At 39.9% G+C, this 15462-nt stretch overlaps 1 protein-coding gene and 1 pseudogene across 7 annotated transcripts in view; one reads left to right on the top strand and one right to left on the bottom strand.

Moving 5' to 3' along the window:
* ARID2 (AT-rich interaction domain 2) overlaps positions 1-13004 on the bottom strand; it is a 169407-nt gene extending 156403 nt beyond the window's left edge. For 3 of the 7 annotated variants that reach the window (XM_022572394.3, XM_089920574.1, XM_089920571.1), the window contains exons 1-3: positions 12752-13003; positions 12544-12637; positions 11376-11473 (exon numbers count right to left, since the gene is read on the bottom strand). In XM_022572394.3, the coding sequence (XP_022428102.1) occupies positions 11376-11473; positions 12544-12637; positions 12752-12843 (284 nt within the window). In that variant the 5' untranslated portion in view covers positions 12844-13003. Of the gene's footprint in view, positions 1-11375; positions 11474-11573; positions 12236-12543; positions 12638-12751 lie in introns of those variants that run through there. The other 4 variants (XR_016394907.1, XM_089920572.1, XM_089920573.1 and 1 more) reach the window with 4 other exon arrangements.
* Positions 13005-13048: 44 nt separating this feature from the next.
* Positions 13049-14411, top strand: LOC149747985 (uncharacterized; annotated as a pseudogene).
* The last annotated feature ends 1051 nt before the right edge of the window (positions 14412-15462 follow it).

The following is a 15462-nucleotide window of genomic DNA, read 5'->3' as shown; positions in this document are numbered from 1 at the left end:
TGAGAGGCCCACGCACCACGATGAAGAGTGGCCCCCGCTTGCCACAACTAGAGAAAGCCCTCGCACAGAAACGAAGACCCAACACAGACAAAAATTAATTAATTAATTAAGTTTTTTTTAAAAACCTGTAAAAGGAAAACTTTAGACTCTTGAATGACACAAAAAGATTGAATAGAAGACTTTCATTTTTCTTGGTGAGGTAAACTCAGTATCATCATGTCCATTCTCCTAAGGTAATTGTTTTTAATTTAATGCAATCCCCATTCAAAAAAAAAAGAAAGAAAAAGCTTTTTTCTGAAACTAGAACAAATTAATGCTAAAGTTCATATGGAAAAAAAAAACCATAAACAAATACCCAAGAAAACCTTGTAAAAAAAGAACTATGAGATGGGAATGGCACTACCGAATATTAAAACATGCTATATAAAGCCACAATAATTACAATATAGTGACATACCACTTCTTAACCCACCAGATCGATAAAACTTCAAAAGCTTGACAAACACATGGTAAGGCTATGGGAAACAGGTACCTTCATATACTGCTGATGGGAATGCAAAATAGTTCTCTCCTACTTGGAGAGAATCTGGTGGGAATTGGGCAGAATTTAATCAAATACATATGCCTTTATTATTTGATTATTGAATCAACCCCCACTTTAGTAATTTACTCTGAAGATACATCTCCAAAAATTTGAAAATTGGTTTGCATAAGCCTACTAGATTTGCAGATTATTCATGTGACGTTATTTGTTATTGTAAAATACTGGGAAAAGCCTAAGTCATTATGTAGGAGACTGGATGAATAAAGTAGGATATATCCACACAATGGAATACTATGCAGCTGTTAAAAAAAAGGAATTTTATGAACTTACTTAGAGTGATAGGCAAGATATTGGGCTGGCCAAAAAGTTCCTTTGGGTTTTTCCGTAACATCATATAAAAACCCGCACAAACCAATATACTAAATTTCATTTTGGCCAACCCAATATATTAAATGAAAGAAAGCAAAATAAAAAAATAGTGTGCATTCTTAATGTTAAGATGGGGAACTAAAAATGCATGTATATATCTCCTTATTTTTACAAAACAAAAGAAAAACAAAAAAACAGGAAGGATAACCAGCAACTATTGGTTACCAAAAGAGCATGGGTAGGAATGGGGCAGAAGTGACAGGGAAGAAAAGAGGGTAGAGGGTAAACTCCAAGCATATCTTTGCTTAAATTTTGATTTTAGAATCTTAAGGGTTTTATATATTCATAAATAAAATTAAAGGAACAAATAAAGGGGAAAACACAAAATTGAATACAAATGGAGAAAATGTGAACTTTACTGTTTTCAGTGAATAACAATACCCAGAAAAATAGGATCCAGTCACTGTGAACCTTTTTCAACACAATTATTTACAGATATAAAGTCAGTCTGAACACAAAAAGAAATGCAAACAAATTTGTAACTCTACTTGGCGGGTTGGTTGTTTGTAGTGGTATGGGTATAACAATTCTGAAACTATTCTCTATGTGTTACAAAACTAACAAGATAAGTCAATACACTGGTGTTAGGAATTAGGATTCTCAATGCAGTTAAAGGGAGATACGTGGAATGGAAGAAGGCAAGAGAAAACGTGTGTGGGTTGTAATTAGAGATATCAGTATAGCCTTATGATTTTCAAGATGTGTATATTCATATTTAAAATAAGTAAACTTCCTAGCTCTGTCCTCTGAAAGGGCCCAGAAGAAAAGATAACCCAATAACAATGGGTACATCTACCACCCAGATTTGGTTTCTATATACCATTCCACACTAAAAGGAACCAGGACTTCTTGAAGAAATAGCTGATGCTACAGCAGGGAAAGCAAAACACAAAGCTGACTCTAGCAGATCTTGTTTTGTCAGAAGGCAAGAAAGAGCTCAAAAATAATAGTAACTTGATAAAAATACACAGAAGGCAGCTTGAAAGGGCTCCTCCTGGCCAAACTGAAGCAGCAAAATGAATAACTGCAATAGATTTTAATCCATTGTATAATATAAAAATCTAATAAAAAATAAAAATATTTTCCATATCGTAGATTGCCAACTAATAGGATGTAGAAGAAATGATAAAATTAGAAAATAAACATCATACAGCCATCATAATAACTGATTGAGGCAAGAATCATCAATGGATATTAAAACCACTGGGTAAAAGTTTGATGGTGAGCAAGATATTTACAGTCTCAAAGTACGTCTCCACAGGTCACTTGCTAATTACAAAACAGAAAATGGAAACTTTACAGTGGAGGAACCAGGAGGACACCACCTTAACTAAAGTTAATGTCAGCAATAATGGGACAAAGTGACATCACACACCTCCTGCCAAAAATACTTAACCTAAATCTAATCCTGAAAAAAACCTCAGAAAAATCCAAATTTTATAGCACAGTTGACCCATACTCTTCAAAAATGGTAGTATCACAAAAGACTGAAAAACTACAGATAACTAAATGTGATACAAGATCACAGATTAGGGATGGTTGGGTATGACAGCTATAAGACATCTTTGGGGCAACTGGTAAAATCTGAATAAGATCTGTATATAATACAGATAATATGATTATATTCATGTTAAGTTTTCTGAATTTGATTATTTTACTATTGTTAAATAAGAAAATGTTTTTATTCTTAAGGAATATACACTTACATTTAGGAGGAAAGGGCATTATAACTGTAATGACAGCAAATGATTAAACAACAGTAATAATAACAATTATAATAATGTGTATATATGTATACACACCATCACATATAAAAAGGAAAACACAAAACAAATGTGGTAAAATAACAACTGGTCAATATAAATGAAGTGTAAACAAGAATTCACATACAGAAAGCGAAAAAAAGATTTAACAATTCTGGACTTCCCTGGTGGCGCAGTGGTTAAGAATCCACCTGCCAATGCAGGGGACACGGGTTCGAGCCCTGGCCCGGGAAGATCCCACATGCCTCGGAGCAACTAAGCCCGTGCGCCACAACTACTGAGCCTGTGCTCTAGAGCCTGTGAGCCACAACTACTGAGCCCACGTGCCACAACTACTGAAGCCCGCGTGCCTAGAGCCTGTGCTCCGCAACAAGAGAAGCCACAACAATGAGAAGCCCGCGCACCGCAATGAGGAATAGCCTCCGCTCACCGCAACTAGAGAAAACCCACACAAAGCAATGAAGACCCAAACGCAGCCAAAAATCAATCGATAAATAAATAAAATTTAAAAAAAAAGATTTAACAATTCTGAAGAAAGAAAACATAGGAAGAAAAAAAATGACAGGTTTATCATTTCTCTCTCAACCAGATTTTCTACTACTAAATTAATACATCGCAATGTGGGGCTACCTGGCAAAAACTACTCAAAAATTCAGAAGTTTGACTTTTTAATGGTGTAAACTAAAAAGATTATACCAAACCACTTAAGCACTCTTGACCTATTACTTGTGAGTGCACTTGGAGGTACAGCCTGCTTAGGTACTAAATACTGTTTATGAAGTACTAAATGGTCTGATCTGTGCTCAAGTACATTGAAAATTCACTTAACCTATGAACCATTATGGAAAGTGTGATCAACTTGGGGATTATTACTGACACATTTAAATTCAACCCCACCTCTAAACTACAACAGGTTAGGACCCTAACTATGGTCTCTTCTTTGTCTTATTTTAATGGAAGAATGTTCCTACTGACCTCATATATGTTTATATTAACATTTTATTTATTTAAAATAACCAGTGGGCTAGGAGAGGAGCAAAAACAAATTTCATTTGAAAACACATCACCATGAAAGATGTGTATATTATAATTATATAATAAACATCATCTCTGTGCACAGAGCAGCTGACCACTGAACACTATAAGTAAGAATTTACCAAGTACAATAGTTAAGAACTCAGAAAGAAAGAATTAAAGATACTTGCCATGTATCCCATTAAGATGTATATTCAAATAATACATTATTGTACAACTTTATTCAAATCCTACTTCATAAAAAGCAATGCTTTGGCTTGGTCCCATTACACAGTAATGAAAAAACTCATTTACTGAAAGAAGCAAAAGATAAACATACTAGGGCATGGAATATACCTGAAAGATATTTAACAACTGTGGATAATGGAGGGTTATGTATAAAACAAAGCTTTGTGAAACGTAAAACAGGTCTATCACCAGGGAAAAGAATGGAAAGGTAAAGGGGAGAAAGTGTGGTTTGAAAATATATAAAATAAACCTTACCAAGTGGCAATTATGGCTGACACTTAAGATTGAAAGTTGGGTAATAACCTACAGCCTTTTTTGTTTTTTTTAGTAGCCCGTATGCTCCAGAAGAAAAGAGTCTGAGTGGTGTAAAGAAATTCTTTTCTAAGTGTTATTTTTTCTGAGATTAAATAACATCAATTACTTCTGAAATCTGAAATGATAAAAATAAAATCTTACATATGAAAAGTTTGAAACATGAAGATAAAGCGCATTAAACAAAACAAGCTATTGTTAGTATTGTTATTTTTAAAGGAATTTATACAATATAAATGAACTCCCCTAAGCAGTACTGAGATAGACCAACAAAATCCTCACAAAGAGAAAAAGTGGTCAGTAAATTCAATAAAATAAATGGCATTCCATTTGGAAAATATTATAAAGTTTTATTTAAAAACAAAACCTAGATATTAAGAAATTTTATTTTTAATTGATTTTTTAAAATCCAAATTACTATGCAAATAGTTAGGATAAGCTCAAATTGGTAGTTCATTTACCCCTTTTTTTTCCCCTTACGTGGAGCCCTTGTTATCTTCTCTAGAGCCCAGAAACAAAGTAGGGTGTGTCCAGGCTCTGCTTAGAGATGACAGGTGCAGCTTGAGCAGGTGGCCCTAGACCAGATGTCACCTAGAGGTTTTGCTCTGGATGCAGCCCTGGCCAACATGTTGGTGCCAAGTTAAACCAGTTATCTCAGCAACTCAACTGGTTTAATTCCAACACTTAGATCAGCTGTTCTCAAACTTCAGTGTACTTAAGAATCACCTGGGGCACACTTTAAAAAATACAGTGTTTTAGACCATTAAGTCATAAAACCACTGATCAATCTTAGCACCACTAAAACAGGACAACTAAACATTATATGCCTCATAATCTGATGAAAAGCACAGCACTACCTATTAAAGTACACCTAAAATACTAAACTTGAATTTTTTCAATCTTTAAATCTAATAGTTTTTAGGAAATAGATACAGGGGATAGAGGAACAAGTTAACTGACACTAGAAGGAAGCACTCAACCAAATCGAGAATTTAGGGCATTCTGAAGGACAACTGACCTCACCACTTCAATAAATCAGTGGCATGATAGGAAAAGGGAGCTGTTAAGAGACTAATGGGATAAAAGAGCCAAAACAAGAGATTCAGCCTCACCATAAAATTCTCTTGCAGTAAGATGGGGTGGACCTGCAAACACTAATTTAGATATTAATGGAAATATGAATCTATCATTTGGGGACAATAATTCATAATGCAGTATCTATTCCTACATATCACCAAGAGATTCCAGTTCCAGCCATAGATCACTGCAATATACTTAGTCACAAGGGTATATATCTTGTAGAAACGAATTAACTTTGAATTCACAGCATAATGAATACTCAAAAAGTATCCAAGCACAAGTGATATTTTTTAATGTTTGAAATAAAAAATTGTATGTTAGACTCTATTTTAATAACACAATTCTTGGAAAGTGCAATAAAATTCATAGAAAATCTGAATGCTACTGAGAGTGACAATTTGCTGTAAACCATCTCTTTATTCCAGATCCCCCAAAAGTTTTATATCCTAAGTGAATCCATTAATAACCTTTATGATAGGTAACCAATACTAGTATCAATCACCATATATACATTTTCGTGTACTTCTGAATAAAAAGAATCAACCTGCCTATTTCCTGAGCTCTACTATGGATAACTGAACTAACCATATTATTTACATTTATTTTAAATTCAAAAGCCAATACTTTTGCTTTTCATAACAATTATGCTTACAATTTCAAACCATAAAATATTTGATGACAATCTTTAATTCTAACATCTCCATTTTTATCTCCAGTAAGTTTGGTCCTTAAACCAAGATCTACTTCTAAACAGCTTTCCCTAAAATCAAAATTCATGATTATGACCTATGTTTTTAAAATGGTAGAACTGAAGCAAATACAGATTTTAGCGTGACTATCATATTCCAACAACAGTAATTACTATTCTGGAAAACAATGTGACCAATGATTTGGCTACCTTTCTCTTCCTGGCAATGAACACAAGATAATTTTAATGTCCCCTATGCGAACTATTTAAGTATTACCAATATAATTCTGCACAGCAATTGATAAAGATAAGCAAATAATAGCACCATAAAAATCATTTAAATCTGTATATATATCTATATAAATATACACAGTTACCTCTCATTTCTCATTTTCCATATTTAAAATTGTTCTTCCTTTACCCTCATTTCTTCTAACTCAGGGTTTCCCAAACTGTGCTCCACAGAACTTAGTAGATGTTCCGCAAACATTCCCCTGCGATGTACGGTAGTGTTTGGGAACCATCATTTACCATAGGTGGAGGGAGGGAGGTAATAAATAGTGTTTCTCCAAATTGTCTTGAGATCCACAACTCACATTAACAAAATACAGTCTCTATGAAGTCCTTCAATGAAGTAACACAAATTTATTGTTATTACTCAAATTCATTTAGCCTTTTTTCAGGGAAACATATTGACATTTCAGGAAAACAAATGCTTCATACAGCACAAATTGGGAATCTCCACTCTAACTGATCCTGAATACCCAGGAGTGTGGTGACGATGGTGGTGCCAGATGAAAGCAGTAGAAAGAGATCCACCCCCCATATGTCCTCTACTTCCTAATTCAAACAAACCCTACATTTACTAGCAAACTTGAGGAGGGACTGTACAACTCTGGAAAATGCCCAATAAGCAGCCTTCCCCTAAATAATAATGAAAAAACTCTAAATACTTTACCTAAAAACATGCAGTATTGAGTACTTACTCACTGACTAATGCACCTAAATTCCAGTGAATTAAAATCTTTGTTTTTCCTTCCTTTTCCAACTTCCAATATCATTTCATCTCAGATTATAAAATATTCACAGACGTGATATACTTCTCTATCAGTCATAGTGGATTTTACACACAACCAACTGAAAATACTAAATCAACAACAGAGAAGAGGCAGGATTATAAGAGTGCTCCTCTTTAGACGCAGACAATTTTAGGTGACAGCTAAGGCAGAAAATTTAAATGCAAAAAAGCATATAAACATTTCTGGGAGTTACAGTTAAGTTCTTAGTTTGTGTCCTCAGTGAAAACTATCCACCCTGGAAAGAGTTAGATTTATTTCTACTTGAGGGCAAATTTAAGCTATTTAAAACATGGTTTCTAAGACACAACACTAACCTAGCTGAGGTCTCATAAGTCTTTCAACTTTTTCTACTTTCCACTCCTCCTTTCAACAAGTTTGCACACCCTCTAAACTGTAACAGAATATGAGAAGATATCAAAATCAGGTTTGTTCAAAATGAAAGGTTACAGTTTACAAAATTAATTTTAAAATGCATATACGAATAATTTATTTAGATACAATTTTTCTTCCAGTCTTCATATTACTTTTATTTTCCTTCCTTAAATAAGGAGAGCAATCTCCACTTATCAATTCTGTTGATACATAAACTCAATGTATTACTTTATTTACTTATTTATTACAATTTTAAAGCATTCTTTCATTTAACCTCAAGTGATTCATAAAAGGCTTTCTCTTAAAAAAAGTGATCTACATGGTAGACACTAACCACCCAGCACACAAGTGTATTCATTCTATTTACCTGATAAATATAAACTTTAATTGGTATAACTTAAGGCAGGGCTTCATCCACCAAGGGCTTCATCCACAAGTTTCACAATGAAACTGAAAATTCACTATAGCGGGTACAATTCTACAATTAAGTTTCTGACTATTCCAAAGGTAGGTACATGTAAAAAAATCATTTTATAAGAAAATCAGTAACATACAGTGTTGTACAACAAATTTTTTTAAGTCCAAGGTATTTCACCTCTTTTTCAAAAAACAAGTTTTATAATGGAAACATCAACTTAACCTTGACTATAGCTGTACTATTGGCATCAGTAAGCTAAAACAAAATTCTTCAACTAAGTATTTGAAATATTTACCTAAATCTTCATACCAAGGCTTCAAATTCTTAACAAAAAGTAAGAGGAGTAAATTGTCCCCAATCTTAGTACCAGAACAAAATGAAAATATAAAATTAACTGAGTAAATATGGAACACACTGGGTATAAATACACGCAGGCATAAATTTAACCATAAGTAATTTCCAATTATATTTTAATTTCTTAAAATCACTTTGACTAACAAAGTGAATTCATAATAGACTGATTAAATATTACTGAACACATATCAAGAATACAACTTTTTTTCCAATTAACAAATGCCCCTAAAGCCATTTAGATACTTTTGCACTTTAACTTCTTCATCTACAAAATGTGGGAAATTATTAACTTATCCTTTTATACTTATAAAGATATTCTAATAATGAACGTCTGTGGAATATATTGTGATGTACATGCCAAGAATGGAACTAAGTGAAAACAAAATACATAGACATAATAGATGAGTAATATCCAAGCTTTAAATATAGTGCTTTTACACATTATCAGTAAGCACTTTTATTTTAAAAAATTAACTGTCAATGTTAAAACAAATAATCAATTGCATTTTCAATTTTAGACTTTGAGAAATTTTTGTAGACAATCTACAACTGAATAAGTGTATGTCTGACACAATCAAACTAACTTTTGGCAGACCACTAAACTCAAGTCTCTATATTTGATGTCTATGTCTGTTACAATGGCCAGCATATTACTTTGCTCTTCTTTATTTAAATGTCTGCAATATCATGAAAATATATCATAAAATACCAGGCTAACAGCTACCCATCTAACTACAGAGGAATGTCAGCAAATTTTAAACTTCTAAACAAGAACACATGTAATGACAATCTTACAGTAAGTCAAATGAAACAGCAGTTCATTTTAAAAAAAAAATTAGTCCACCTGTGATTTATAAAACACACTGCATTATCTACTCAGCAGAAACCATGATACTCAATTTGACATATCAAAGAAGGAACTTACAAAGTCACTTGATTACTGTTGGTTACTATGAAGAGGCACTCATGGTTAAGTAACAGAATTACTGTGAAAGTTTGGCATCCTGTCTACCAGTTAAGATTTTTCAGAGGAAGGTGTAAAACCCATCATAATACATGTCCTCTTACTGTGCAATATTACACCACTATGGAAAAAAATCTTCCAAGGTTGGTAGTACCCAATTTTTGACCAGCATATTTCTTTTGTATTTCTTTACAAGCCATGCAAATCTTCACATGGTTTTATTTTCCAAAACAAATACTTCAACTTTTTTCCTAGTAGCCTAGCTACAACCCTACAAAAACAAACCTGGAGAGTGACATATGGAGGAAAAACAAGTTTAGCTAAGGACATAGTTCAAAATGTAGCTTCTAATAAGAGCATAAAACTCAAACTGACCCGAGAACAATATAGAGTTGTGAACAATCCTGAAACTACATAGTTAAAAACAGTATCATCAATGGATGATAGATCCCAAGATAGAAATCACAACTGGAAAAACAATATTTATGTAACTTATAATAAACTGGGAGTCTAGCCATTTGATTATGCTAAAGCTCTGTTAGTATGAATGTAAACTCTTCAGAAAAACACACATCCCATGAAACATATATATCATACAGTACCTTCTGGATATTAAAATCAATCAATCAATCATCCAATAAATATCAGGCATAACTTAACATGTATTTTAAACGGTCTAAAATCCAAATGGTTCAAACTGATTACCAGAAAACCAGGACATGTATTAACAGTACTCCCCTCAATATTATAAATGAAAATGAGCAAATAAGTATCACCATAAATAAAAAATTTTCTACTTCTCACCACATTACTAAATCAACAATTTTGAAGGTTAATTTTGTTTTACTTTGTTTTTTGTTTCAGTCTTTTATTTTAAAATGCACTCTGACACATGCCATCACACCCTCACAAGAGATAACAACTAACCATATTTAATATTTTCTAGACTTCTGTGTAACTCAGTAGCTACTCACAAAGTTCTGCAAACTCTTCAGCTTCAAGCCTGAAGTCAATCTAAGATAGCCAACAAAAAGTCCACCTGTGCAATTACTGCATTTCCTATTCCAGAATGCTGAACATAACACAGAATATGTACATCTGGATATTGCATTTGGAGCAATGATAAATGCCAAACTCAAATTATGTAGAAGCCACATTACCTAAAAGGCCATCCTATAACATCATTATTAAAAAGCAATAAATATGAAGAGCATTGTTTTAGTTTTAAATAACAAACACCAACCAAAGAGCCTTTATGGGTAAGTAAAATAAATATTAAAAATAAAAGATGACCTCATAATAAATTACAATATAAAAATATTCCTAGGAGAAAAACTGAGAAAAAATTAAGGCTGAATCACAAACTATATATCTAAACTGTATCACATGCCAACTAAATAAGAAATTTACTTTGTCAAATAAATAGTCAAAATAGAAGGGGAAGAATGAAAGAAAATCCAAATCAAAGTATTCTATTTTGTAGTATCCCTAATTTTCCTAAATAGATAACAATCCTATTAAAGCTTTTTAAGTCATTCAAAAATTCAAAAAACAATATTTATATATATATTTTAAAAACAATCCTGGTCACTTAAGGCACCAACATGCTATGCTATGCAGAAATATTCTACTGAAAAACTACTCAGTGACACGGTTCCACACAGAGGTTTCATTTTTTTTAAAAATCTTAAAGTCAGAATTTTAAAAGGCAAAGGAGTTTCCAAAACAAAGAAAAAAATTTCCCAAGGGATACAAAGTTTCATTAACTATCTTAACTCTTACTAAGCATCACCCTTCTGCCCCTCTGTGGATATCAGACAATCAATAACAATGTCACCAAAGAATGTTTACCAAGATGGGGGTGGGGTGTCACCTGTAATGATTCTGTATGAAAAATGTAAACAATCCTAAAATAGGTGAGGAAAACTTTCACCTTACTATAATCTCACTTTACGGATAATGTTTCTCAGACTGAAATTAACAGTTTAGACTGTTTGGTGTGCAAGGTTTGTTTCTTGTTTGGGGATTTCCTTTTTTCGTTTTGCTAAAACAAATCTCCCCATAAGTCCCTTATTCCCAAACACTGTTGGAAGAGTCACTACTACTCACCGCAAGTAATACTGTTTTAAAGCAAAGGCAGCGTTAGAACAACTTCTGGGAAAGTTGAACTCTTCAACAATTTCTCCCCACTGATTCTTCTCAGAAACCTGTTAAAAACACAGCCACACTTGTCTGAACGTGCACAATTCAAGAAAACTCTAACCTAACTCTGAAATAAATACCCATTCTACAGAGATCTGCAGATACCTCAGGCATCAGTGGGTGATTCGGCTCGATCCGTAAGAGTAACTAAGCAAGGGCTGCTTGAATCACCGTGTTTTCACCAGAGAGCCCAGTATTTATGAGCACTTGTTTTGTTTGGGGGGGTGGGGGGGGTTGGTGGGTTTGTTTTGTTTTTGAAGCCCGGACAATAACCAATCGCAAGTCCCTCTGTCGCCCCCTTTTAAATCTCAACGCGGTCCGTTTACACTAAAAAAAAAAAAAAAAAGTTCAAAAGGATCAATACTGTTCCGGAGAGCGACGTCCGCAGGTTCTGGGGGGGTCGGGGCCGGGGCCGATTCCGATCCCTCTCCCAGATCTATCCATCTCCATAGGCCCTTCTTTGAGGCCTACAGCTTCTGCCTAGCCTTGAAGCCTAAGATGGCTATTTGGAGACAGGTCCTGGTTTCTTTTGTTAGCTGTATAAACCGAGAGCGAAGGGGCCGAGGCTGTGCCCCCGGCTGCCGGGATCATTTCGCAGCCGATTATCGATGTTAAACCTGCCCGCGCTAATTTTGAGTTGCACGAAAACTGCTCTCAGAGTCTGTGTGTCTCTGTGTCTCCGCCTGTGCTAGAGCGGCAGCGGCGGCAGAGCTGACTCGCGAGCGAGCGGGCGGGCGCGGGCGCGGGGCGGGCGCGGGGCTCGGGCGGGCGCCCCGCACGCCCGCACTCCCCGCCGCGGCGCTCAGACCCCGCCGGGCCGGCCGGGCACCGGGCAGGGCGCGAGCCGGCGCCGGGCCGCCCGCCCGCCGAGCCCCGCGCCCGCCGCGCGCACGCGAGCCACCAGGCCAAAAACAGCCCCGCCGCCGTCCGCCTCCGTGCCACCGGCTGGGAGCGAAAAGAACGCCTCTGGCCCCCGCGGGCCACCCCCCCGGCCCCGAGCGCCCACTCCGGGGTCAAAGGAGACTTTTTGGAGGAGACCAGTGAGAGGGAAATACAAATTAAAACTTCCACTCACCTTCGCAAATCCGCCTAAAGTAGTGACTCTGGTGTAGAGACCGTGAAGATCCAGCTCCTTCCCACCCACCGCAGGGATTTTTTTAAAAGGCGACCTGCGGGAGAGAGAAAGCCCCGCACTTGTCAGCCGGGACCCCGCGGCGGCCCGGGCGGGAGAGCCCCGTTCGCCCCGGCTCGCCCCGGCGCTGCCCCCCCGGTTCTGCTCTCACCCTCTGCTGTGGTGGAACTGCCGCAGCTCGTCCAGGAAAGCGAGTCCCTTTCTCCGCTCGTCCGGAGGCGCCTTCCCCGTCGAGTTTGCCATTATTTTTTCGAAGGAGGTTTTAAAAAAACCCAGATCGGTGTTTTAAAAGCGCCCCCCGCTCCCTGCGCTTCCTACCAGAGCCCGGAGCCCATTCCTCGGCCGGCGGCGGCGGGGCTCAGTCATGGGCCGGCGGTGGCGGCGGCGGCGGCGGCGGCGGCGGCGGCGGCGGCGGCGGCGGCGGCGGCGGCGCAGGGAGGGAGGGAGGGAGGGGGAGGAGGAGGAGGAGGGGAAGGAGGGAGCAGGAGGCCAAGGAGAGAGGAGGGAAGGAGGGAGGGGAATTTCTAAAAAAGTTTAAAGAAATCGGAGCGAAACTAGAGGGGCAGGCGACTGCCGGATCCGCGCGAAGCCGCGGGGCGAGCGCGGCCCCCACCCCTTCCTTCCCTCCCTCCCGCGGCCCGGCTCTCGCCCGCCTCTCAGCGCCGCCGGCCCAGGCGGCTCGGCCCGGGGACGCGATTCAACATGGTGCTGCTGCCGGGGGCGCGCGAGCGGGCGAGGGGAAAGGCGAGCCGACGGTGAGGGGCCGGGGCGGCCGGAGGCCCGAGAGTTTCGGCGGCGGCGGCGGCGGCGGGGCTGGGGCAGGCGGGGCTGGGGGTGGGGAGGGGGAGGTCTGTGTGGTGGTTTGTGGAAAGCGGGGTGACAGCGTGTATTCCGGCCGCAGCTCCGCGGGGCCCTCGCACACATTCACGCGCGGCCTCGCGGCCGGGGCGTCCCCGGGCAGAAGGCACCGGCGGCAGCAGAGCCGCTGCGCGCCGGCTGCCCGCTTCCCTCCCCGCCAGCCTCCCTCTCTGCCGCCTCCGGCGCCGCCGCCACGGCCGGGCAGCCAGCGCCGCACAGCGACCCCCGAGGGCCGGCCGCGGCACTGCGCCGGGCTCCACACCGCCCCGGCAGCTCCTCGCGGGGAACAATAGACTCGGCTCGCCGGGCTTAGGGTTCATCTGCAATGTGCCGCACATTTCACACGCACACAAAGCCGGCGGAAAGGGGGGAGGCGCGGGGAAACGGCCACTACCGGTTGTTCCAGGGTTAGGGGTGGAGGCGATGTTCGCGTCCCCGGCCCGGCTGTTGGAAGGGCCGCCTCGGAATCCCCGCCCGCCCGACAGAACCGGTGTGGCGCTCGGGAGGGAAAGGAACCCCAGAGGGGCAGCTCCTCACGCTACGCATCATTCACTGATCGGAATAAAGTCAATCTGTCACCTTTTTTTTTTTCTTTTAAGGTCTAAAAGAATCGGCTTTTCTGAGCCTTGTGCTAGTATTTGGGGGCCTGGTTAGCACATTTTCCATGAATTATCCACGAACTAACTTTAGCAAACTATAAATTAAATACAATGTGAACTGCCTGTCCTAGTTCTGTGGAAATAGAGTCATGCTCTTAATTCATCTTGACTTTGGTTGGTTTCACTTCTCAGACAAGATTATTATGTTGAGTTATGCAAACAGTAATTAAACTGGTTGGGAAGCAATCTTTTTAACTTTGACGATAATAATTAACGTTTATATGTTTATATTAAGGTATCTTAAAGATAGTGCGCTTAAAACAAATATTTAATAAAACCTTATGTTTTTGCTTTCTCTCAGGTGTCTTAAATGCGATATTTTTGAAGCTTAAAAAAGGCTGTTTAAATGGGAGACGCAACATCTCAACAAATATTACCACAAGTTTGCATCTACAAGAGGTGCTGCAGTCAGCCCTTTGCTACAAATGTTAATTAAGCTTCACGAGATGTGAAACGTATCATATTCCCATTTCCGCGATGGCCACTACGGGCAAAGTCACCAACACCCAAGGTCACAGGCTAGTAAAGGTCTGGCTGGGTTATTTCAGGTAGTGATTCCATTTATTTGGTGGTGAAAAGAATTATGTAATACAGTCCGGCATGCTTCCGGTGCTCACTCTAGGAAACGGATTTCTTTCCCAAGTAAAGTTTGTCTCTTAAATGCGGTCGGAATAAGGCTGTGGCTAGGAAGTTCCTGACACCCAAGGGCCACTAAGTGTCTCGGAAGCCTGTGAGGGGCGGAGACCCAGCCGGGGGAGTGGAGGAGCGAGGCCGGGGCCGGAGGCGAGGGGGGGGCGGGGCAGGAGGGAGACCAGATCATCTGTCCCTTCCCCCACCGGTCCTCCTAGGGGTGGTGGAGATGTGGGCCGCAGAGCCGCGAGGCCCGAGCTGTGCGGATTCCCTAAACGCCGCACTTGCGCACAGCCCCTTACGTAACTGTCAGCGCCGGGGATTCCCTAGAGGGGGTCATTCTATTCAACCATTACACACACCCCGAGCTCCTGCCTCCGCGCCGCAGCCGCCGCCGCCACCGCCTCACAAAATGGCGGCGCCCATACAGGAGACAGCGGCCACCTCCTCCGCCCCATTTTGTGGGAGGCGAGAGATCTGTCAACATGGAATGCCTCCACCGAGGATGCATCCAAGTTTGGAAATCCTGCTTAAGGGATGGAGCCGAGGGGATCTCCTTCGACGGAAAATGTCAGCGACTTGTAGCACCTCCACGCGTTTTCCCTTTTTCCATTTTCCCGAAGGATGCGCCCGAAACTGCCGGGGGACTTGTAACTAAGGAGAGAAGGGAAAACTGCGGCTGACTGCTCCGGGGACTTGCCGCGGCGCCTTGGTG

Source organism: Delphinapterus leucas, chromosome 11 (assembly GCF_059928025.1).
Source record: "Delphinapterus leucas isolate spDelLeu-1000000601 "Yukka" chromosome 11, BTC_Dleu_Yukka2, whole genome shotgun sequence".
Taxonomy (NCBI): Eukaryota; Metazoa; Chordata; class Mammalia; order Artiodactyla; family Monodontidae; genus Delphinapterus; species Delphinapterus leucas.
This window is presented reverse-complemented; position numbering and strand designations above follow the sequence as displayed.